At 59.1% G+C, this 24,003-nt stretch overlaps 2 protein-coding genes across 8 annotated transcripts in view; one reads left to right on the top strand and one right to left on the bottom strand.

Annotated features, from left to right (window-relative positions):
* Window positions 1–2,054, bottom strand: part of UIMC1 (ubiquitin interaction motif containing 1) — a 38,683-nt gene extending 36,629 nt beyond the window's left edge. For 3 of the 6 annotated variants that reach the window (XM_065690849.1, XM_065690851.1, XM_065690850.1), the window contains exon 1: window positions 1,602–2,054. The gene's annotated coding sequence lies outside the window, so the exon portion shown is untranslated. The remainder of the gene's footprint in view (window positions 1–1,601) is intronic. The other 3 variants (XM_065690848.1, XM_065690847.1, XM_065690846.1) reach the window with 3 other exon arrangements.
* Window positions 1,773–23,202, top strand: FGFR4 (fibroblast growth factor receptor 4). 2 transcript variants are annotated; one of them, XM_065690853.1, is made up of 21 exons: window positions 1,773–2,257; window positions 2,360–2,463; window positions 2,551–2,646; window positions 3,776–3,926; window positions 5,383–5,622; window positions 18,228–18,497; window positions 18,601–18,690; window positions 18,828–18,994; window positions 19,088–19,211; window positions 19,489–19,679; window positions 19,794–19,932; window positions 20,017–20,210; window positions 20,401–20,546; window positions 20,772–20,893; window positions 20,992–21,102; window positions 21,225–21,415; window positions 21,702–21,824; window positions 21,903–21,973; window positions 22,244–22,381; window positions 22,451–22,556; window positions 22,643–23,202. In XM_065690853.1, exons 1-21 carry the CDS (start codon window positions 1,789–1,791, stop codon window positions 22,787–22,789), a joined length of 3,390 nt encoding a protein of 1,129 aa, XP_065546925.1. In that variant the 5' UTR covers window positions 1,773–1,788; the 3' UTR covers window positions 22,790–23,202. The 2 variants fall into 2 exon arrangements, with proteins under 2 accessions (XP_065546925.1, XP_065546924.1); XM_065690852.1 differs by lacking the exons at window positions 1,773–2,257; window positions 2,360–2,463; window positions 2,551–2,646; window positions 3,776–3,926; window positions 5,383–5,622 and adding exons at window positions 16,614–16,798; window positions 17,127–17,232.
* Window positions 23,203–24,003: the final 801 nt, after the last annotated feature.

Genomic DNA, 24,003 nt, shown 5'->3' with positions numbered 1-24,003 from the left:
AAGGTGGTACAGCTGAGGGAAGAAAACACGCATCAGAGCACACCCCCCCCTCTTCAGGTAGGGAAGTTAAGCTGCATTTTGCTTTTAGCACTCTGGGAAAGGACAGTTGCTTGTACCCAAGGTGATGACACCTGCTTTCAGGCTCAGCAAAACCAGACTGAATTATCTGAAACTACCCTTGCAGCTTTGCTCACAAAATCATCCTCCAGTCATCCAGGTTTTTTCCAACTCCGAATTTAACAGAATGTCTTTGTAAATGCTGACAGCAAAGGTGACCTCCTGACAAGGGACTCGCACATGCCACGCTTCTCCAGTCACATTTTAGGGATATCCTTGAAGATCCCCAACTTGTGATTATTTGTCATTTTCCCCTCTCATCTATCATTTTGATGAATCAGAAAGCAATTACCAACAGAATAATTCTAAATCTTGACACTGCAGCTACAGACCTGCCAAGCTGTGACAGCTTGAAAAATGCTTGAAAATGAAGCCAAAAATGAATGACTCTCATCCCCGGATGAGTTTCTGAGCCGTTGGAGACACAGGCTGTCGCTTTGTAAACAACTCCCCCCACCTCAGGAAGAGGAGGCTCCATGCTCAGGCAGGTCAGCACCACATGCCTCAATTCAAATATCATCCCTGAACCCCCAGCTTGACCCATCACGCAGCACCCAGCTGATGCTCTGCAAGCAGCAAGATATAAGGGCTCAATGCGCCTGGGGGAGAGGAATTGTTCACAAGATTTATCCCTTTACAGAGCTGGGTCTTCACAAGAAGGGGCTACAAAGGCCACACGGGTCCATCTGCAAATGCCACTGCGCTCTCAGGAGATCCAAACTGTTCCACTGCCCAAAGCAAGTCCCGCACACAGCACCTCTTCCTCCTCCAAGGACAGGCCCTGCATGGCACGGGGAGAGCAACCCTCTCCCTAGCACCCACCTGAGGTCCTCAAGTCCCCAACCTGCCGCTTTGGGGCACGGAGGGCTCTGCACGCAGGCTGACAAGGACAGGGTTGGGGCTACTCAACAAGCATCACCCCGGGGAGGAAGCACGGCGGACCCCAGACGGGATGAGGGGGAGTTCGGGAGGAGGGGATCAGCCACGAGGAGTGTGCTGGGGTCACCCCAGGAGGGGCCGGGGGACAGGAGAGGCAGGGGGCTGGCCACAGGGCTGAGCCTGGGAGATGCCGCAGGGGATGGGGCCAGGGCAGAGCGGGGGGTCGGGTCTGGGGAGCCCTCCCGACGGTAGTGCCCCATGAGGGGTCCCAGAGTGTCCCCAGAGGAAGGGACACAGCACCGGGGACCCCTCCAGGGCCAAGGAGTGGGAGCAGCCCCCGAGGGGGATGATACCGGGTGTCCCCCCCAGGGAAAGGCTGGCGCTGGTGGCCGGTGCCCCATCACCGGGGCGGAGGCCAAGGGCATGCCTCGGGGGTCAGACCCGGGGCAGCGCCAGGGAACGGCCCCGGGGGAAGAGACGGCCCCGAGCGGGGAAAGGGGATCGGCGCCCGGCCGCGGCAGCCCCGCGGCGGATGAGCCCCAGGCGAGCCCCGGGGCAGCGGGCCCGGCGCGCAGCGGCAGGCCCCGCGGGGCACAGATACTCACCGGGACCGGGCCTCCCGCGGGCCGGCGCCCAGCCCTCGCCGGGCCACCCCACCGCGCCGGCCCCGGTCGGCGGGCCCCTCACCCGAGCTCAAGTTGGCGGCGGAGGCCTCATTGCCCTCACCCAATATGGCAGCGGCAGCTTCGCGCTACGTCACGCGGCCGTCGCGGCGGTGAAGCGGCAGCCGCCATGCCGCTGGCGGGCAGTCGGTGGGCCCGGCGCCGAGGGGCACTGCGGGCCCCGGCCCCTTGGCCCGGGGTGCGCCGGGAGGTGCAGGCGCTGCCGCTGCTTTCTCACCCCGGTACCGGGTGCCGCAGGCAGGGCGCTGGGAGCCGGCGGCCAGCGCGGTGGGGAGGAGCACCTTCAACCCTGCACCTGCGAAACCTGGGTGCCTCACGAGCCACCGTCACCGCAGCGACCGGCTGCTCCGCTGGCCCGCCCGCACGGGCGGGGAGCTGCCGGTCCCCGCCACCCTGCCCGCAACCAACATGGCCGCCGCCGCCTCCCTCCACGGTCTCGCGGGAGGACCCCTTGCCGTGGCTGAGCGCAGGGAGCGGGCGGCTCTCGCGAGAGCTGCGGGAGGCGGTGGCGGCGACGATGGCGGACGGGGCGGGTAGCAACGGGGACGCCGCGGGGCTGCCGGTGGGCAAGGAGGCGGGTGAGGAGCCGGGGGACGAGGCGGTGGGGTTGGAGGTGCGCGGCCTGCCCGGGCTGCTGACGCCATGGCTGTGTGTGTGTGGTGGCTGTGTGTGTCCCGCAGTGGAGCGCCTGATCCGGGAGAACGGGCACATCTTCACGGAGGCGCAGTGCAAGGTGTGCAGCGCGCTGCTCATCTCCGAGTCCCAGAGGCTGGCTCACTACCAGGTAGGGAGCGGGGGCCGCCGCCCGCCGCCGCCGGGCACCGCGGGGCGCTGAGCAGCGGGCGGGCCGGTCTCTGACTGCTTTCCGCAGAGCAAGAAGCACGCCAACAAGGTGAGGCGGTACCTGTCCATCCACGGCGGGGAGGAGCGCGGCCCCGGGAAGAAGATGAAGCTGGATGCGAAGCAGGTGAGGGGGCAGAGCTGAAATACGTGGGACCTGCTGCGTTAGAGGCTCTTGGACGGCCCCGGCACTTTTATAGGGTAGATTTGGATAAGATTTTAGGCAGAAGCTCTTCCCTGTGAGGGTGCTGAGGCGCTGGCACAGGGTGCCCAGAGAAGCTGTGGCTGCCCCATCCCTGGCAGTGCTCAAGGCCAGGTTGGACACAGGGGCTTGGAGCAAGCTGCTCCAGTGGCAGGTGTCCCTGCCCGTGGCAGGGGTTGGAACTGGATGAGCTTTATGGTCCTTTCCAACCCAAACCATCTTATGAGTATGAAAACACTCTTGGAAAGGAACCTATGATAAGTGGAGAGCTTGATGGTAGGTGTGTTGCTGGGCCTTGTCCTAGCGAGCAGAGTTCCTACTGCCCTTCCCATTTCAATAGCCTCTGTGAGTATGCCTTCCCCAGTTAAACAAATACATGTTGCCTTTTATTGATAGTCCTGCTCAAAAGGGCAGGGAAGAGCTGAATGGGAGCAACAGCTTGTCAGGAGTGTCATTGCATAACCTTTACTGTGATGAGAGCATGTTGGGTTCACTGTCTACTGGGACTCTCATTCCTGAGCGATCTGGTTTATACTTATGTAGGTTTCCTTGGCCAGTAGCTGGAGCCTGTTGGTCAGTAAAGGCACCGCGTTCCACCCGGCCATCTGTCTGCCCCGTGACTCACTTGGGAAACAGATTCTACTTCTATGATTGCTTCAGCTTTAATCCCTAACTCCCCAACATTTGCAGGCCGGGGGGGTGGAATAAAAGCAGATGCCTTCTCGCATAGTGTTAGGCTTAGAAATGACTGCTGCCGCCTGCTCCGCCGGCGTCGTGTTGCAGATGACCCAGCTGATAGCGGTGTTTGTGTTGCTCAGTTCACACCTCGCAGAGTAAAAGGCTGCCTGTTCCAATTCTAGCAGCCACAAACTTAACCTTATCCTTAATCCATCCTGCTCAGTCGCACTTCTTTAACTTAACACGGGTGTCTCCAATTACCTTGTTTATTTAGACCCCCAAACCTTAGTGTTTCTTCTTAGCACAAGAAGGTTGGATGAGGTGGCCTGCAGAGATCCCTCCCGGCCTCAGCCCCTCCCTGGTTCTTTGCATGCAGGATAGCAAGCAAGAAGGCAGCAACGGGGAAGACAGAAACAAGTGTTGTCCCATCTGCAACATGACCTTCTCCTCACCAGCAGTGGCAACGTCTCATTACTTGGGCAAGACTCATGCCAAGAACATGAAGCAGCAGTCTCCCAGACTGGAAGGTATGACTGTCTGCAGCACCTGCAGATTGTACTGAGACGCTGTTCAAGCCATATAAAAGTCAAGAGGCTTGTTGGTCCCCACGTGTAAGCTCTTGTGAGGATGTGTGCACTCTTTACTGTGAAGCAGAGTAAGCCAGCAGTACACTTCCAGAAACTTGGCCTCTCAGAAGCCTGCTTGGTGGGCTGGTGTTGGCAGAACCTTGTGTGTTTTGCGTTGCTTTGTTGAGGAGAAATGCAGCTTGTGGCAGTGTTGTACCCATCCCTGTGTGTAGAAATGTTTGTCACGGGTTACAATGCTCACTAAGAGCTTACAGGGACTGAAATGATGGGTGAAACTTGGATACAGCAAATTCATCAGGGCTGATGAGCTACAAAGATGGGAGCCTCTGGAGTTCAAGACTTGTGAGCTGCAGATAGCTGGGGACTGGGCGAGTGTAACTGGGAAACATCAGTATGTGTTTGTCCTGACCTTGTGTTTTTCCCACGGCACCTACCGCTGGCTGCTCTCGTGACGGGAGACAGTCCAGGCAGACCTCGGGTCTGACCCAGTGCAGCTGCCTTTGTGTCTCAGACAGAAGAGCCCAGAGGATGGGGGGGAGACCAGCTGTCCAGGGCAGGAAGTCAGCCAAGAGCTGGGGTGCTGTAGCTGGTCAGGATGGAGGAAGAGCACAGCCTTTGAGTGCACCTGAGGGTAGCAGCTTGTGCTAGCTCTGAGCTGGGATCTTCCAGGCAGATGCTGTCCCAGGGTGTCTTCATGCCTTTGCTTTGTGTTACGCAGCGAAGCCACCTCTGGGGTCAGGGTGGCCCATGGGAATGAGCAGAGTGTTCAGGAAGGGGAGGAGGTACGTGAGCAGTCTGGTGCGTACCTTCCATTTCGGCATGAGCGGAGCTCTCTGATCCGTAGAAGGTTCCTTGCACAGGTCTTTGTCACCTCGTAATGAGAGGGTGCAGGTTTCTCCATCAGACAGAAGGGCCGTTCTCCATGTCAGACCTGGCCCATTCATGCTATTTCTCAGGCAAGACTCCTCATGGTTCAGGATCCAGTCCTGCAGCTGCACCATGTTTCCCAAAACATTCTTCTCTTTGCCGCACAGGGACTGGTACCTGTATTCTAACTGGGTGGGGGTAAGAGAAGGTGGAAGCTCCTTCAAATCAAGAGTTTCTCGAATATAGCCATGCTTGTGTTAAGGAGAAATACGCAAATCTGCTGGGGCTTTTTTAACCCTAGAAGTTTTCCTGGCCTACTCTTGTCTTACCACACACCATTCAGTTTTGCAGTGTTAAGGGAAGAGGTAGGAGCAGTGTGAATTTTATCTAGATGTCTTACGTTCTCTGTCTGGGTTTGGGTTTTAGGTGCAGTGGGCTGATTTTTTTAATGTGGGTTTTAGGGAAATAATGTGACTGTTCTTTACCTCTGAGTTCTGTGACTGACCAGGAGTCTGGCTTCACTCTACAGAAGCAGTGCCCCCACTGAAACATCCTGCGGCACTCCCCACCTCTACTGCGTCTTCTAACGAAGAGAACAAGGACATTACTGATCCAGACAAGTTCTGTAGCCTCTGCCACGCCACTTTCAACAACCCCCTTATGGCAAAACAGCATTATGTAGGCAAGAAGCACAGAAAGCAAGAGACCAAACACAAGCTGATGGCACACTATGGCCGAACCCCTGATGCACCGGCATCGTCCTTCATGGGTGAGTTCTCAGCAGGCAGGGAATAAATAGCTGAATAGCTGGAGAGCAGCGGTATGTGTCTGACAGGTCTTTGGATGAGAGTCTGTGTGGAGGGAGCAGGGGAGAATTACTTATGATGAGGATCTTGATTATATGCCCTAAGATTGATTTGGTTGATGTTCTAACCCCCTGGCAGCAGGAGAGGTTTTAGATTGTAGCTACTCATGACAAGCTTCGCACTGTATTTTGCAATGTTGTGTAATCAGGGATGTGTCCTTTTCATTTTTTGTCTGGATAATCCAGGGATTTTGGCCAGTGCTCTTTCCAGCTAGGTGATTGCATCCAAAATGGAAAGATAAAAGTGGCATTTGATGCTTCAAGAAACATCTTTGGAGGGGACTTACCAAAGGTGGAAGAAATAGGTTTAACTGCACCTGCTGCTTCAAAGCACGTGAAAGCCAGAGAGATTTCTCCCTGGATGCTTTTCTGCCTCTGTGTGGGCACTTCATCTGATGAACTAATGCAACTCTCTCTGCAGCAAGCAGGAATGTGGGGGAAAAAATAAAAAAGAGCTATTAAGGAGGAACTTTAGGCAGAGAGTTAAAACTCATTTGGTTTATGATCTGCTGCTTATGAGCACTTCTACACAATGAAGGCCCTTAGAGTCCAGTAAAAGCATTAGGAGCTCACAGTAAACTCCCTTGTTCCTCGCAGCAGCCTTCTGTTGGGCCAAGAAGTCTAGTACCTGCTGGAGGCTTGAAGTAAATAATAAGCAGACAAATCATCTTTAAATCTTCTTTGAGGGCTTTGTACTCTGTTGTAAAAACCCACACAAGCAGAAGATTAATTATTCTAATTCTTTTCAGGCCACCTTTAGATACCAGTAGCACTTATGAGAAATGAGACTCAATTATCCAAGTAATATTCCTTCCCACCTCATACAGTCGTGTGGGAGATGGAAGGTGCTTGCTCTCCAGCAGTACCCATCTGCTCTTTACCTAATTAGAGAGCTCTGATGAATGGTTCCAATCAGCGTGAGTCAGGCACTGACAGTGGCAGAGCCGCAGCTGGGGCAGGTGGGCAGTGTCCTCACCTGCCTGATGGATGTGTCCCATCAAGCACCAGCAGAACCCCAGTACTTGAGGATACAGCTTCATGGACCTTTGGCCATTCAGGAGAGGTTTTGGAGTCAGGGGCTGCTTGGATGTGATGGGCTGCAGTCAGAGGTGTTTTCTTCTGCTCTCTCTGCCCACTTTTGTGTCCTGACAGCCATGCCTGTCCCTAAACCCCTCTCTGCTGGGACCTGTCTGGCAGCACATAAAGATGTGTTCTTTGCAGTGCAACACAAAGGTATTTGTCTGCTTAAAGCTCCTCTAGGAACTGCCTGTTTGGGGTGCAGGGGGGCAGTTTAGACAACTCTGTGCACGCTGCTGTTTGCCAGATTTACAACAGAGAGATCCTGACTCAGTCGTGCAGGGCAGCAGACCTGAGGGCTGTAACAGCTCCTCTGGCCTTTCCTGCCCAAGTCCATCTCTGTTTTGAGAGCTGAATATCTCACTAGAGTCTCAAACCTTCCTGAGGTGTAGCAGATGAGTGGGGAAATGTCTGCTACATCATGTGCTGTGCTTCTCACTCAGTGATTATGCTGCTCTGCACCCCTGGGGTGAGTCTGCTCTTTCACCTTAAGGAGCTGTTTTCCTTGCAAGACAGGCAAGAGCCCTTCTCCAGTGAGCCCAAATGCAGGAGCACTTAATGTCTTGAGGACAACTGCCAGGATTTTCCCCTGTTACAGACTCCTGTTCTGAGCTGTGCTGCCATGCTTGCCTGGTTGGTATCTGTGACCTCCTGAACTTTAATTCCAGCTGGAGTTGTCATGTTACACAAAACCATTGATCTGTCTGGTACTACTATTGTTGGAAACCTTTTTTTTTTGGCAGTTAACTGATACTCTGAGTGTAACCAAACTGCTTGAGGAGAGAGCTTAATATTCTCAGTTGGCACCTGAGCAAGGCTTAGCAGAATGCTGCACTGTGGAGCTGGACATTGTGTGTAATCTCCTCTGGCTGCTTTTTTTTATTGAAACACTACAAGCTTACAAATGATCTTCCTCCTTTTCTGTTTATGAGACGTACAGATCAGGACGAGTGGGAATTTGGAAGATAAATGTTGTTGCAGTGTATCGTCAGGGTTAGTGTCCTAATGCTGAGACTTTCACTATGTCTGATACTCTGAAGTGTTTATAGGAAATGTGTCTTTGCTTTTATAGATAAACAAATCCATATTCTGACCAGGAAAGCATTTCTGGCCTAGGGATTCTCTCACAGTGACTGGCGGTGAGGTGGGGTAGTGGGATTCAGCGACCTCCCCATCTAGTCAGGCTCTTGATTTGCTCTTTGTCTTTGTTTAGCAGTTGTTTAACACATCAGGTAATTGATTATCTCACTTGTTTCTAACTCAGGCACCAAGTTGTTGGCTACCTGTGTGTGCTAATACTGCTGTCTGTTTCAGCTGGGAAGGGGTACCCCTGCAGCACATGTAACATAGTACTGAACTCCATAGAGCAGTACCAAGCTCACATCAGTGGCTTCAAACACAAGAATCAGTAAGTAACCTTCTTGTCTAAGAGTGTTTGCAGCCTCACTGTTCAAATCAGTGGCTTAAATATAACTTAAAATGCAGTTTTCATTGCATATTTCCGGCTGACTTGTAAGCAGAACGGCAGGGTTTGTGCAAGCTTGTGCCGTTTGTCCTGAAGCCGGTTCACTTCGGCAGCTCCCTCTGCAGACAGCTCCGGGATGCTGCTGAAGTAGAAGTGCCCTGCAGTTGATTTTGGTTCTTGATAGCTCAGCACAGTGTGGACCTTTGCAGGGAGCGTGTCCAGCCTGACACCCATTAAACACGGTTTCTGTTACAACTGAGGCTTTAATTTAATTAAAGCCTGGCTCGGGGGGGGATCTTTTTGCCATTCTAATCTCTCTTGGGGTTGCTCATCTTAAAATTTGGCATGTAGTCAGAACCAAGCCTATATTCCTGAGCTTGCTGTCACAGTTGGTGAGTTAAATAATGGCATCCCTGCATACATGATTAATAAAAAAAGAAAAATTAGGCTGCCAGATGATTAATACGAAAAAATACTTGTTCTGGACCCTGTCAAAGTTCAGATCTCTAATTTCAAAGCATTTCCTAAAAGAGGCTCAGTAATGAGCTTGGACTGCTTAGAGAGGAGCGTAAAAGAAAGTGGTATTGGGAAAATCCTATCAGAAGCAAGGACAGACTCCTAGACAAATTTCCCAGAGGACAAGAGGAAGGCTGGGATCTGTTGTTGCCTGTCTGTGGAATAAGAGCCCCATGCTCCCTTGGCTCTCTGGAGTACTTGATTGGAAGACACGTGCTCCATCTGTCAGCCCAGGCAAGTTTTGGCTCTTGAATGGCACAACTGGATCAGTGAATAGCAAGTATCCCATTCTAGACAGATAACACTGAGGATGTTCCCAACACACACACACGCACATAAATGTTCCCTTTAAGGATATGGACGTTGTCTGAGTTTCTGCAGCCACACAACTGCCTTTTGGAACACTGTTTCTGGATCCAACTTTCAGCCCTGCTCCAGGCCAGCTCCTGCAGCCTGAAGAGAGGCAGGACACTCGCTCTGTAATGGAAGCTCTATAACAGTCCTCGAGCTGTGCACTAGCTAATTCTGCCATGCTAAAGGTATCTGTTTACACACAGGCACAGAGGGCAAGCATGCACTTGGAAGCTGTTTCTGGCAAGTTGTTTACTTGGCTGCAGTAGGCTGTTGCTCCACTGACAGCCATGCCTGCTGAGCAGTGATTGCAGCTGGCAGGTTTCAGAGCACTTCTGACATTGTCTCCTTTTTTTCCCTTGTCTTCCTTTCGCTCCCTTCGATGTCCAGGATGCCAGGAGCAGTGTCGGTTGTTGGACCATTCCAGCCCCAGCAGTATGTCCGGGAAGAGTCAACTGCCCCAGGAGGCTACAGTTATTTCAGCCAAGACTTCTAGAGCAAGTTGCAGCACTGTTCTTGGAGTTGTTGGTGGCCCAAGAACGCACATCCTTTGCCAGCCCACAATGGTTTCATTATCCCTCTGGATAAGCAAAGCCCTACCCTCCTGTATGCACCCGTTGAGCAGAACGGGGACTGAATCTGTCAGGAAAAGGATCCAGCTGGAAGAGACTTGCTAGACAGCAAATACTTCACTCCCTTAGAGTAGTTTTCATTGTGTAATTGCTTCCTGTGAAGGTGGGTGCGGTGTGAGAGGAAGTGTGTACCTGGTTAAAGGAGGGTTTGGCAAGAGGCTGGTAGTGGCCACCTCCTCCCTCACCAGAGCAAATAATGGATTCCTGCACCTGGAGGGCAGCATCCCATGCTCAGAGGTGGCTTTTGCTGAAGGAGAGCTCCTCTAGACTGTAGCGAGCAGCATGGATGGGACACGGTGCAGGCTGCTTGGCTTTGTATAGGTTAAAGTAGGAAATAACCAGTGTGGCATCTCCTTCCATGCCTCCTCCAGTCAGGTTTCTGTGCAGGGTTCCATGAGTCACTGATTGCCATCAGAGCCTTTTGCAGCTGCTGGTTCTGGAGCTGGGTTATTTGGGTCTATCTCACATGTAGTAACAACTTCTAATGTGTAAACTGCTGCTGGTGGGAGTGCAGGGCTGCAAGAAGGGTTAGAGCTTCTGGCTTACCCCAGCCCTCTGCTCTGAGGGTTTCCACGTGGAAGGAAGTAACTGTTCAGCCTGGTTTCCTATGGAAACAGGTGTATGTGATCATTCACGGTGTGTGTCTTTATCCCCTGTGACTTAAACTCAGCCAAACTTGGCAGCGGTGGAGATCTCCAAGGTCTGAATGCAGTCAGCAGAGGAGGGTAGAGCAGGGTGGGTTCATCTCTTAATTCTGTCAGGGTCTGCATGGAAGTGCAGCATTTTCCCTGCTGCTACTGAAATACTCTGGGGAAGGAGGGTTTTAAGGGAGAAGAGAGAATAAATCTAGATGCAGCAGAAGACTATAGTATAAGGTAGTCCATTCATGAGCTGGCTAAAAATCCACAATCTTTGGTAAACCTGCCTTGGTTAGTCCTTCATTAGACACTACTTGCTCAGCTCTCTTCAAAAGTTCTTACACATTTCTACCATCCCAGAAAAGGGGTGCTCTGTATTTCAAACCCAGAAATTAAGACTGATGGTCTCTTCATGGTGCTAATGTACCAGATCTGTTAGAAAAGGTCCCAGAAGGAAGGGCAGCACCTGAGACCCACTGTGTGTTTTGGACGAGTTCGTTAGATGCTTTGCTTTAAGGGTATTTTAGGGTATTGCCTGTTCTCTGCTAGCCCACCACAAGAGTCCAGGCATTGGAGTGCCCTCATGTTCAGTGCCAGTGCTCTGAGTCAAGCATCCCATGTCCCAGCATGCCAGGGCCGGCTGAGCCAGGCTGCTGCCTCCTGCCTGGCCCCAGCAGCTGCTGGAGGACCCTCTGGGCCCTCAGCTCGCAGGTTGTGTGCCAGGGGAGCAGCTGAGCCGCGCTGGAGAGGCACTTCCCAAATGCGCTGGTCAGGTTAAGTAAGGAGAGAGCGAGCTGTTTGCTAATCTCAGTGTTTGGAGTGCCTGCCTTCCCTTCCCCACTCTAGGCTGTGCATGAGCTTTGTTTTCCTTTACCCTGCACAGAATCTGCCATCTTCCCTTAGGACAGGCTCCTGCTGGTCTGGGTTCGCCTTCCTAATGTTTTCCGGGCTTGCTCTGCTGCTGAGGCGTGACCTTAATCTCCTGCTACAGAGGGGAGTCCTTTTAAACCTTGCAAGCTGATCAGTGAGTAGAAAATTGTGATGACCTGAAGGAAACTGTGTGCCTGATAGCCCTGGATGGCCTCCAGCTCCGAACTCTGCTGTTTTGCTCTCATCCTGGTGTACCAGGGCAGGTGCCCGCTAGAAGTGCTGTGCATTGACACCAAGAGGGACCCGTTTCCAGCACTGCCCAGTCCAGTGTGTCACTCCTGTCTGTGTACTGACAGCTTTGCCTTCCCCTGTACACAGTGTTTATGTATCTGCTGTTTCCCTAAGGTGAAGCTCTCCAAATAGAGTGTTTATTACTACTTTTGGGTGCTGTCTCTCTGCTAGAGCCCTTCCTGGGATTTTGCCATACTTCAAAGCAAAGAACAGGATGCAGACACCTTTAAAATATTTGGGAGGGGCGGGAAGCTTGTGTTCCCATCTGCCCTCCAGGCCCTGCTGTCATCCTGTGGCACCCTGAGGTCCAGACCAAGGCAGTAAGAGCCTTCCTCTGTGCTGCTCTGGCAAGTCATGAGGCCTTGGGCACACCACAGTCACCAAGGGGAAGACGGGACAGTCTGGGCTGGGAGGCTGCTGGCACTTGTGCAAGCTGTTGTGCAGCTTGTGCCGAAAACATCCGTGACTGATGCTGGGCTGTTCTGCGCTGCCAGAGCAGTGTGATGGCAAACACACAATGCTCTGCTGCTGTCCTGTTCCAGGGCAGCTTGCTCGGTGGGGCAGGCTTGGGAGGCAAGAGTGCATGGGACCGGTGTCCCCAGGAGCAGTGCAAGGCCTTCTTGTGCTGGCACCGCGGGCGGCACTGCCATCGGTGGTGTGAGTAGTGCTGGGAGGGACAGGCTGTGTCTGCCTCCAGTGGCACACGGCTCTGCCGGGGCAGCGTGCCAGCTGCTGCCAGCCTGTCCCTCGCTGACCCCTTTCCCTCCTCGCTGCAGGGCTGTGGCGTGCCTGGCACCTCCCGGCCCTTCCATGTGTGCAGGCGCTCACTGGGACGGGTGCAGTTGGTGGCTGTGGTGCTGCCTATACCCCTGGCATGTCCCCTTTGCCAGCAGCCAGGTGGCTGGCAGGCCTCTGTGCTAGGGCAGCCACAACCAGGAGCCCCTGCCATCCGTGCTGGTGGCTGCAATGCCCATGGTGGGTCCATGCCAGCCCCATCCCTGCGCTCCAAGCACACAGACCAGGTGTGTGCCAAAGTCACTGGTGTCCCCACTCTGATGGCTGCCCATCCTAGAATCATAGAATAGTCAGGGTTGGAAAGGACCTCAAGATCATCTAGTTCCAACCCCCCTGCCATGGGCAGGGACACCTCCCACCATCCTGCTGCTGGATGGCTTTTGGAGGGACCCCAGCACCCATGGATATCCCCAGGAATGGATGGGACAGGAATGGGAGCCTTGCTGTGGGACCAGAGCCATCCCACATGCTGGGAGAGGCTGAGGATGGAGCGCGGCCCTTGTCCCCAGGCTGTGCCCCAGGGCTGTCAGCCCCATGCCCTGCCTGGCTGCGGCCAGGGCTGCCCAGTGCCGCTCCTCCCTGCAGGGGCCTCTGCAAGCAGCACCTCGCCGGGCTGGGGCTCTGGCTCCTGTGCCGGGCCCAGCCCCAGTCCCAGCGCCTCCAGGCTGGCAGGCACGGCGCAGGGCACGGAGCCACCCGCCAGCCACGTCCCCATGGAAGCGCTGCCTTCCCCTGCCCGTGCCGCAGCCAGCTCCATGGAGCCTGCCTGGCCCAGGAGCTGCTGCTCCCCCGGGTTCCGCCGCAGCCCCGGCCGCAGCCCCGGCTGCTGCCATCCCTCGTGGCCCCGCTGGCTCCAGCGAGTAAATCAGGTGCAGATGTGGAGGCAGGGCCCGGCGCCTGCTTGCGATTAGAGGCTGGGAGCAGCGGGGTGGCCCCGTTCCTGCCTCGCAGCCCTCTGCTACGGGCACATCACTCCGGGGAAGAGCCCCAGTGCCACAAGAGGGATAGGGCTGCCTGGCAAAACCTCCTGCTTGCTCGGCCCCTGGATGGGCACCATGGTGCTCAGCCCAGCGCATGGAATGTGCCACATCCCCAGGGGGAACAGTGCCCATCCTGGCTTCATGCACCCCATTCCCTGTGCCAGCTGCAGCCCCAGTGCTTCCCAGCACAACCAGGATGGGCAGGGGCAGCAGGGCTGTAGCAGAGATGAGGCATGGCACTGCCAGGCCAGCGCCAGCCCATGTGCTCTCAGCACAGCCTACAGCACCCAAATCTGTGAGTGCTCTTGTGCTGTGCTGGGGGGGCTTGGCCAGCTCCAGGGTCCCTGGTGGCCCTGTCCGGCAGCCCCTGCGCCGGGCCCCATGTTCTTGGCTCCCAAGAGGAAGCAGCAGATTGGTGTTTGCCAAGTTCTGCCTGGTTAAACCTTAACCGGGCCGGGCTGCTCCATTGGTCCCTCCCTGCCGGAGATAAGGATGGGCAGGCAAGAGAGACCAGGGAGTGAGCACTGCCCCAGGCCCCGGTGCTCACCTCCAGAGCAGGACCTGGAGCCTGCAGAGCATCCTGCCTGCCCCTCTGGCTTGGCCACTGCCTGCCCCTGCAGGTACCCTGCTGATACGAGGACATTGGGTTGTGGCCAGGACCAGAAGCCACCATGTGTCAAGGCCAGCAGGGTTGGATGGAGCCGTGCGCTCCGGCGCTGGCCTGACCCCTCCATGCTGAGGGGTTCGCATCTCCCCAGCACATGGCATGAGCGCGCTCGGCCTCAGCCCCCGGGCTCTGCGCGGGGTACAGGGAGCCCCAAACAACAGCCGTTCAGGGGAGGCCAAGAGAAACTTCCAGGAGGAAAGAGCCCCCCGGGCTCCGGCCCCCCCAGGAGCCACCGTGCCACAGGTGCCACCGCAGCAGGAGTGGCAGCGAGCGCTGGGGCCAGGCACAAGGGGCGGCTGTGTTCCCGCAGCCCCGGCTGCCTTCCAAGAGCAATATTGTTGGCACCAGGCAGGCTCCCTGAGCCGGCAGCGCATACACGGGCCTTTCATGAGGGGAGCGGGGATGATTTACTGCCTGGGGGAAGGGGCAGGGGCGGGAGGACGGAGCCCCAGCGTGCCGGCGCCCAGCCCCTCGTGCGTGCTCGCTGCTGCGCGGCCCTAGGCATGTAAGCGAGGCAAGGGTCTGGCCAAGGGGTCAGCTCTCCTCGGTTGGATATGGGGCAGAGCAAGTCCCCGGCCCCATCCGCACAGTACCGCCCCGCTCACTGCCCATCTGCGGGGCCCTGGGGACATGCTCCTGCCTTCTGTGGCTCAGTGGCTGTGGGGACACGTGTCCCTTGCGGTACCAAGGCTGAGGGGAGCAGCCTGCGGGGCGGGGGGAGCAGGGGCAGCAAAGGAGGGTGCCATGGCAGGGGTGCACCACAGCGGGGGTGCTGCGCTGGCACAATCCCTGCTTGTTGAGCTGCTGGCGTGGCGGAGGCCGTGGCGGTGCTGCCGGCAGCGGGTGGCAGGCGGCGGGGCTGCGCTGCCATGAAGGGCTTTTTGTTTGCCGTCAGTTGCTGTTATAAATCAAGCCGGGCCGGCAAAGCCCGGCCCTGCGCTGCCCCACGGCGGGGAAGCGACCGGTTCCCAGCAGCCCACGGCACAGCCCTGCCGTGGCCCAGCCTGCACCAGCATCACCCTGGCCCTTGGTGTGACACGGGGTGAGGCGCCAGCAGCGCTCCCCATGCCCTGCTGCACCCAGCACCGTACCCACTGCTGGGGCAGGAGCGTTCTCTCCATGCCCATCCCACACGGTGGCTCTCACAGGCTCCCCTGAGTCCCAGCTCCCCCCCGCCATTCCCAGTGCTGGGAACAACCCCCTTCTCTCTGGTTTTAATTTGGTTTCGGTTCGAGCTGAGCTGAACCCAACATTTTTGTGTGCTTCCGGCACGCTGCAGCTCTGCAGGGGCGGCCGCCGCGCCGTGAAATTGATGTTCTCGTCGCTTCACGCGCCGGCAGGAGCGAACAGCTGCTGGGGGCTGCTGGCCCCGGGCTGCTCCGGGTGCCCCCGCGCCCCGCGGGGTGGACGGCACCACGGGGTGGGGACCAGCAGCCCGGGGGCGGCAGCATGGGGTGCATGGTGCTATGGGATACACCACGGTACCAATCAGCCCCTGCAGGGAAACCGTGCCGTGGTGGAAGCTGCTGGCTTCACATGGACAAGGCTGGGCCCCGGCCCTCTTGGCAGGGCTGTCTGGGGTGAGGGGTGACCGTGGTACGCACACACCGCTCACACAACCTGAGGATCCATGCTGAGCATGGGCAAGGCTGTGTGTGAGACCTACCATGGCCCCAGCAGGTTTTGCTGGAAAGCAGGAAGATGGCGAAGCAGAGGGTGATGGCAGCAAGGGAGAGTGGCTCTGGAGCTAGATCTGGCCCATGCACGGTGGGCACCCTCAGTCCTCTCTTGCTGGCAGCAGGATGCTCATGGGAAGGTGTGCCTGGGGACCGTGCTGGTCCTGAGGGCCTGAGGCCACACTCCTCCAGTGCCCAGGTGTGGGCCAGTGGGCAGCGAGGCCTGGGCATAGTGGGGTCTGCCCGCCCCGGTGCAGGCAGCAGCATGGGGAAAGTGAAGGCAAAGTGTTTATGGGTCGGATTAGGGCCACTCCAACCCTGGCTCGCAGCCTGGCCGTGTTTTTACGATGCTCGGTTATGGGCTCCTAATGAGGGTCACAGCCACTTTATGGCACCAGCAGCGATAACGCTACAACTAATTGCAGCACAATTAGCGAGCGAGCTGATGGACACCCAGCAACGCCACCACCCAGCCCAGGCCAGGGCTGCCCGGCGGGTGGGCACCGCTGCCCTGGAGCCCGTGGCATCCCCGGGGTGCTCGCCGGGTGCCACGGGGGGAAAAGTGGAAGAAAGCGGCTTTGTCCTGATGCGCTCCTCCCGCCCTGGGGACCCGACATGTGGGGTCTGCACGGGGGGGGCAGCCCCGGGGGTTCGCAGCCCCCCGCAGCTCCCCACCGCGGGCGGTGCTGCCGAGGAGGGGCCGTGCCGGGGGTGAGCAGAGGCCGCCTCCCGGTGCTGGCAGGGAGCGGGGAGTGCCCGGTGCCGCCCCCCCCACCCCGGCGTTGGGTCGGTTCGCGAAGGAGCCGGCGGAGCGGGGCCGGCGGCAGCAGCGGCGGCTCGGGACCGGTGCCCCCCCGCCCCGCTCTCTCTGCCCCCACCCCTCCGGCGCTCCGGGCGGGGCCGCTGTAACCCGAGCCCGCCCCTACAAAGTGCCCGCGCCCGGCGCGGCGGCGGCACAACGGAGCCGCAGCGAGCCCGGAGCCCTCCGCAGCCGCCCCGAGCCCTGCCCGCCATGGGGCCGCGGTGTGGGGCGCGGTGACGCTGAGCCCGCCGGCACCCGGACTTTGCCCGGGCCCTCCCCGCGCTGCGCGGCGGCTCCGCCGAGGGATCCCGTCACTGCCGGTAATGCCGCGACCCTCGCCCTCGGGACACTTCTCCCCGCATCCCGCACTGGGGACCCCCCTCCCCGGCCCCCACGCCGTGCCCGGGTAACCTCTGGCCAGGAGTCGGTTCCCTACACCCAGCCGGGACCCCTCCGCCCCGGAGCTTTCGCGGGGGGTTGGTGCTGGTGGGGATCTGTCTCCCCGTGCTCTGCCCCCCTTCGTGCGCGCCCGCCGTCGCCGTGCCCCGGGGACCCCGCCCCACAGTGCCCCGGGACCAGCCCCCTGCTCCCCGCCGGCGGGTCCCTGCCTCTCCGGCTCCGCTCACCCGGGTCCTGCCTGTCCCGCAGGGGGGGAGCCGCCGCGCCGGAGGGGCCTGGAAGATGCGGCCCCTCTCGCAGGTCCTGGTGGGGCTGCTGCTGGCGGCTGCTGCCCGGGGCAGGGCGATGGAGCCAGGTACGGCTGCGAAACGGGGGGTGGGAAGCGGGGCTCGGGACGCTGCAGTGGGGTCCTGCAGTGGGGTCCTGCTTTCTGGATGCTGTCCCCGGCGGGGCAGCGAGCCCTTGGGGGTGCTGGGTGCAAGCGCCATGGCTGCGACTGCGGGGCTGGTGTGGCGGGAGCTGGAGGCACCCATCCGGCTGGGGTCCGGCCCGGAGGGTCCGCATCTCCATCACCGGGCGAGGAGGTGTGGAGGCTGGAAGGGGCAGGGTGGCTCCGACCAGGCTGTCCCTGCGCTACGGGGGCTCGGCTTGCTCTGTGGAGCCGCAGCAGGGCGGGATGGTGTGAACGCTGTGGGCTGTGGGGGTTGTGCGTGGCTTGGTGGGGAGTGCAAATGTCCTGGATGGTCCGTGCCTCTCGGTGGTGGGTACAGAAGGACATGTCCCAGGGCACCAAAGGGGCGGCTGTCCCACATCCCCCCTGTAATGGCCATGCAGAAGGCTGGGAATGCACGTGTATGCCCCAGACCCCTGCATGCAGCAGTTGAACTGTGATGGGTATTGCTGTTTTGGTGGTTGGGTTGTTTCTGATCTCCACGTGCTGCTGCTGGCCATCACCAGGCAGGACACCACATCCGAGCCTCGGCATTGCCGGGCCCAGCCAGGTGGAGGGGAGGGGTATCCCAGCCGTGCCTGGGGCTTGTGAAGGTCCAATGGTGGGTGGCCGGGAGGGTTTGGTGCCCTCGGGTGAGGCAGGATGGGCTCGAGCACCCTGCACTGCTGGGAGTGGCCCCTGCAGAAGGACGGTGGTATGTGTGGCCTTGGACGGGGACACGCTGGGGAAGCCGTGTCCCTGCGCCCCAGGGCAGAGTCCGGCCCTCGCCTGCCTCCGGGGCAGCAGAGCTGGGCAGGGGCTCTGTTGTACCGTGTATTCTCCACACCGGGGTGGGCACATGGTGGGGTCCTGCTGGGAAGGGGTGGTCACCGGGGTGGGCACTCACGGCGTCTCTGCAGAGCTGTTCGAGAGCCCGTTGCTGGAGTCAGAAGAGGAACATCTCCTGCTGGACCCGGGCAATGTGTTGAAGCTGTACTGTGACGCCAACCAGAGCGGTGCCAGCGTGGTCTGGTACAAGGAGTCCCGGCCGCTCACCTCGGGAGGCCGCATCCGTGTCCAGCAGAGCCTGCTGGAGATCTTGGAGGTTGCCTACGAGGACTCGGGGCTCTATGTGTGCCGGGCACGGGGGACAGGGGAGATCCTGCGCAACTTCACCATCTCCGTAGTGGGTAGGAGCCCCGGCAGCACCCAGCTCCCCTCAGGGCAGCAGCAGCCACTGCCCACCCAGCCCTGCAGGCAGGGATGTCCCTCCCAACCCATTTTCCTTTGCAGACTCCCTGGCGTCAGGTGATGATGATGAAGATAGTGATGGGGACAGTCCTCACAGAGATGGAAAGGAGGAGCCTGTCTATGTGCACAGAGGTCAGTGCCACCCCAGGCAGGATCAGCAGCTGGGGCACTGCTGCCTCCTGCTCACAGCAAGAGCGGCTGGGAGCAGCTCTGGCAGCCTCCATACTGCCCCTTGACCCCCTCCTGATGTACATCCCATGTGCCCCCAGCTCCTTACTGGACTCACCCGCACCGGATGGACAAGAAGCTGTATGCGGTGCCCGCAGGGAACACGGTGAAGTTTCGGTGCCCAGCCTCGGGCAGCCCCAGCCCCAGCATCCGCTGGTTCAAGAACGGGCGCGAGTTCCGGGGAGAGCACCGCATTGGGGGCATCCGGGTAAGGGATAAGGGACAGGTCCCACCTCCGCAGCCTCCCCTCCTGGATCCGACTCTCCCATCACACCTTCCACCTTACCTCCCCCCTCTGCAGCTCCGGCACCAGCACTGGAGCCTGGTGATGGAGAGCGTGGTGCCCTCTGACCGCGGCAACTACACTTGCCTGGTGGAGAACAGGTTTGGCAGCATCCACTACAGCTACCTCCTGGACGTGCTGGGTGAGTGCTCCTCGCTGCGGTGCTTGTTCTGGCTCCCTGCTTCCCCCATGCCTGTCAGAGGCGTTGGGATCATGGGGGGAAGGGGGCAGAGGAGCCTCTCTGCTGGCATCCCTTATACCCAACAGACATGGGGATGGAGGCCAGGCTTTGGTCTGCATGGGTCCGCTTTGGGGCTGCAGAAGGGCTCTCTGCGGCTTCATTGTGGGTTTAGAGGGAGGGAGAAAGGAGCCCTTCTCTGGGCCACTGCATTGGTGATGCTGCTCTGCTTTGTGCACAGAGAGGTCCCCGCACAGGCCCATCTTGCAGGCTGGGCTGCCCGCCAACACCACAGCCCTGGTGGGCAGCGATGTGGAGTTCTTCTGCAAGGTCTATAGTGATGCCCAGCCTCACATCCAGTGGCTGAAGCACATCGAGGTGAATGGCAGCAGCTACGGTCCCGATGGGGTCCCCTATGTGCAAGTGCTCAAGGTAACAAGGGCTGGAAGCACCCAGGTCCCAGATACCCACTCTAAAGTGGTGATGGGGCTGCACAGAGCGCCCGGTGGAGGAGGGATGCTGACCATCCACCCCTCTCCCTGTCAGACTGCAGACATAAACAGCTCTGAGGTGGAGGTGCTGTACCTGCGCAATGTCTCTGTGGAGGATGCTGGCGAGTACACCTGCCTGGCAGGGAACTCCATTGGCCTCTCCTACCAGTCTGCCTGGCTCACCGTGCTGCCAGGTAGGGGTGGGGGTCCTGGGGTGGGAGCTGGGACCCCTGGTACACAGGAACTGTGGCTCAGTTCGACTGATTCACACCCTCCAGAAGAGGAGCTGGTGCGGGAAGCTGAAGCCCCTGAGACCAAATACACAGACATCATCATCTACACCTCGGGCTCGCTGGCCGTGGCCATGGCCATCATCATCGTGGTGCTGTGCCGGATGCAGACTCAGTCAAGCAAGCAGCCGCTGGAGCCCATGGCAGTCCACAAGCTCTCCAAATTCCCACTCATCCGACAGGTTGGTGCTGAGCTGGAGCCCTGAAGGTGTGGGGGGACCTTGGCGACCGACTGGTTTCACAGTGTGGCACCTCACCTTGCTGCCAGCCCCAGGGCTGCCCTCCTTATTGCTTCCTGCAGCTCCCTTGCCCCATGGCTCCAAGTGAGGGTCTCTGGCTCTGGAGCTGAGGTCCCTTGGGCTCTCTCCGCAGTTCTCCTTGGACTCCAGCTCCTCCGGGAAGTCCAGCACATCCCTGATGCGCGTCACCCGTCTCTCCTCCAGCTGCGCCCCGATGCTGGCTGGGGTCATGGAGCTGGACCTGCCCCTCGACACCAAGTGGGAGTTCCCCCGAGACAAGTACGGCGCTGTGTGGGGAAAGGTTTGGGGCTGGGGCTGCTCTCCCTGGCTGCCCTGGGGATGGCAGCACATGGGTGATGGATGGAGAAGTTTCTGGCCATCTCTGGGCACCTCAGCACCACGTTACCCTGGTGTGCTGGGATTCAGCTTGGATGGAGAGGGGCAGCCCTGTGGGGGAGCAGAGCCATCTCTGTGGTCCCTCATGGTTCTGCCTGTCCCTGCCAGGCTGGTGCTGGGCAAGCCCCTGGGTGAAGGCTGCTTTGGCCAGGTCGTGCGGGCAGAGGCTTACGGCATCGACAGAGAGCGGCCAGACAGAGCTGTCACTGTGGCTGTCAAAATGCTGAAAGGTAACGGCTCCTCCACCAGTGTCCCAGGCAGGGAGGTGCAGCAGTGCCAGGCTGTGGTGCCACCCTGCTGGCATGGTGACACAGCCCTCCTTCACCAGACAACGCCACCGACAAGGACCTGGCTGATCTCATATCCGAGATGGAGATGATGAAGCTCATGGACAAGCACAAGAACATCATCAACCTCCTGGGAGTGTGCACGCAGGACGGTGAGGGGGCTCTGCAGGCAGGGCATGGGCATGGGGTGGGGAATGGGGGCTGTTGGGATCAGTAGCAGGCGGGATGCTGTGGTGGGCAGGGCAGGGGCTGAGTGGAGTGGACACCCTTGCAGGTCCTCTGTATGTGATCGTGGAGTTTGCTGCCAAGGGCAACCTGCGCGAGTACCTCCGTGCCCGCCGCCCCCCAATGCCTGACTATGCTTTTGACATGGCTGTGATGCCCGAGGAGCAGCTCTCCTTCAAGGACCTGGTCTCGTGCGTCTACCAGGTGGCCCGTGGCATGGAGTACCTGGAGTCCAAACGGGTAGGACTGGCACAGCCTGCGCAGGGACTGCTTGTGCTCAGCACAGCCTTGGGGGGGCCATGGCAGTGATGGAGGAGCTGTGTATCCCTGGTGAACCCACTGTCCCAATGGAGAAGGAGCCCAGCCCCTTCCCCTGGGTTGTCCAGAACCTCCCAGCTACATCCAGCAAAGCTGTGGGCAGCTAACTCCCCAGAAATGTGGGGCTTAAAGCCTGACCCACCTTCTGGGTGGCACGGAGCTGGAGCCACCATCTCATCCCCTCCATGGGTGATGTTCTCCCTGGCAGTGCATCCACCGTGACCTGGCTGCCCGCAACGTGCTGGTCACAGCAGAGAGTGTGATGAAAATCGCTGACTTTGGCTTGGCCAGGGATGTCCACGACATTGACTACTACAAGAAAACCAGTAATGTGAGTGGGGGCTCTGAGAGAGGGGTGAGAGATACAGGGACCTCCAGTCAGGGCTGAGCAGGGGGTTTGCTCTCATAGGGTCGCCTGCCAGTGAAGTGGATGGCACCTGAGGCCCTGTTTGACCGTGTCTACACCCACCAGAGCGATGTGTGAGTCCTGGGGCTGAGGGTGCTGTTGGGTGTGGGATGGAGATGCTGCCTGTGGGGGTCAGGGCAGCACTGTGGGGTTATGCGTGTACTGGAGGGTCCCCATGAGTAGTTCAGGGGTATTCCATGGGCACAGCAGCAACGGGGCACATGCTCACTAGGGCTGATGCCACCCTCTCTCTTCCTTGCTCCCATGCAGGATGCAGGAGGGTGAGCTGGTGTCAGAGAGGTCCTAGGATGTGATTGACCCCACTTTGCTATGTGTGATTCCAGGTGGTCCTTTGGGATCTTGATGTGGGAGATCTTCACGCTGGGGGGCTCCCCCTACCCCGGCATCCCTGTTGAGGAGCTCTTCAAGCTGCTGAAGGAGGGGCACCGCATGGACCGGCCATCCAACTGCACCCACGAGCTGTGAGTGCCGGGCAGACAGGGTGGGCAGGGGGCACAGTGAGCCCCCGCTAACGGGCCGTCCCCCCGCAGGTACATGCTGATGCGGGAGTGCTGGCACGCCGTGCCCTCGCAGCGCCCCACCTTCAAGCAGCTCGTGGAGGGGCTGGACAAGATCCTGGCAGCCGTTTCAGAGGAGGTGAGTGGCTGGGGGTGTGATGGGCGGCAGGTGGGCAGCATGGGCACTGACAGCACCGCTGCTGATGGTACCGTCTCTCCCTGCAGTACCTGGATCTCTCCATGCCCTTCGAGCAGTACTCACCCTCCTGCGAGGACACCGCCAGCTCCTGCTCCTCCGATGACTCTGTCTTCACCCACGACCCACTGCCATTGGCTCCACGCCTCTTCTCCTACCCCAGCGTGAGGACTTAAGGGTGGGCAGGGAAGGGTGATGCCGAGGCTGCCTCTGCCCTCGCAGGGAGTGGGTCCAGGTTCCCACAGGCTCCCTGGTTTGTCGGGTGTGAGCAATGGGCAGGTAGGCCCCCGAGATGCAGCACGGAGGCAGGGTGTCCTTCTCTCTGGGCTCCATTTCAGCACCAAGCCCTCAGTCCTGGCTGAGACCTGCCTGGCATTGCAGGGCAGCGGGAGCCAGAGCCTCTGCAGGGTGGGCACTGCCTGGGATGCCCATGGCATCACCCAGGGAGTTGGGCTTTGGCTTCAGTGGAAGTGTCTGTGGGCAGGAGCCCCACTGCCTGCCGGGCTCCTGCTGCGCCTGTACATAGCCACAGAGATGAATATTTATGTACGTGAAATACCGACCTGATAAATTATTTTTTTGGAATAGACCCCGGTGCAGTTTCTGGGCTGCTCCTGGGGCTGAAGGGCTCAGCTGAGCTTGGAAAGGTGGGACAGGGGCTGCCTCCTCACCAGCTCAGGGCCCTGTGGGTGCTGCTGGGGGACGAAGAGGCAGTGCCACAGGTGCAGGAAGCAATGTCCCTGCTCCCACTCGCTCCGGCACAAAGCACCCTTGCATCTGTTCCCCATTAGCTGCTGCTGCGCTAAGCCACCGTGAACTGCGCTACCAGCATCGCCCTGAAACCGATCCCACAACTGCCGCAGGCTCCCAGGCTGGGAAAGCGCTCTGGGGCCCGGCCCCGTGCCTGGGGACCCCCCTGCGCCCCCCTGCCTGCACCCACCCCGGGACTCCAGATAAGAGTGAGTTACGGTGCGTGGCCTCCCTGGAGCCCCGCGCCCCGGGAGCACAACTGGGGGGCTCCAGCCCCAGGCCCTGCTCTCCGGTGCCTGCTTTGTGCATCCCCCTCGGCCGCGGTGCCCGGAGCGCTGGCAGGGAGGGCTGCAGCTGTCTCGCCCCCTCCTGCCAGCCTGCTCCAGGTCTAGGGTTTCAGCTAGGGCCAGGCTTTGCCGGCCGTTAGCTCCAGGATCTTGTTTCCTCCTCCAGCTCCCAGCTGCACTCGCAGCTCCCCCAGCCTAAAGCTGGCTCTGCAGCACGACTTGCCCCAAGCTGGCCCGAGAGGAGGAGGGTGGCAGGAGCAGTGGGGCAGGACTTAGGCCAAGGGCAGCTGGAAAGGGGGTTCCTCGGTCCTGCCCACTGCTGTCATGGCGCTGGGGTCTGGGCTTTCAGGATG

Source organism: Lathamus discolor, chromosome 10 (genome assembly GCF_037157495.1).
Source record: "Lathamus discolor isolate bLatDis1 chromosome 10, bLatDis1.hap1, whole genome shotgun sequence".
NCBI classification, from domain to species: domain Eukaryota; kingdom Metazoa; phylum Chordata; class Aves; order Psittaciformes; family Psittacidae; genus Lathamus; species Lathamus discolor.
Note: the sequence above shows the minus strand (reverse complement) of the source record. Positions and strands in the feature narration are given on the sequence as shown.

Coding starts and splice junctions, on each gene's coding strand:
- FGFR4 (XM_065690853.1), top strand. CDS start 1,789: ATGCCGCTGGCGGGCAGTCGGTGGGCCCGGCGCCGAGGGGCACTGCGG. Junction 21,103..21,224: donor GGGAGTGTGCACGCAGGACG/GTGAGGGGGCTC, acceptor ACACCCTTGCAG/GTCCTCTGTATGTGATCGTG. Junction 22,382..22,450: donor TCCAACTGCACCCACGAGCT/GTGAGTGCCGGG, acceptor GTCCCCCCGCAG/GTACATGCTGATGCGGGAGT.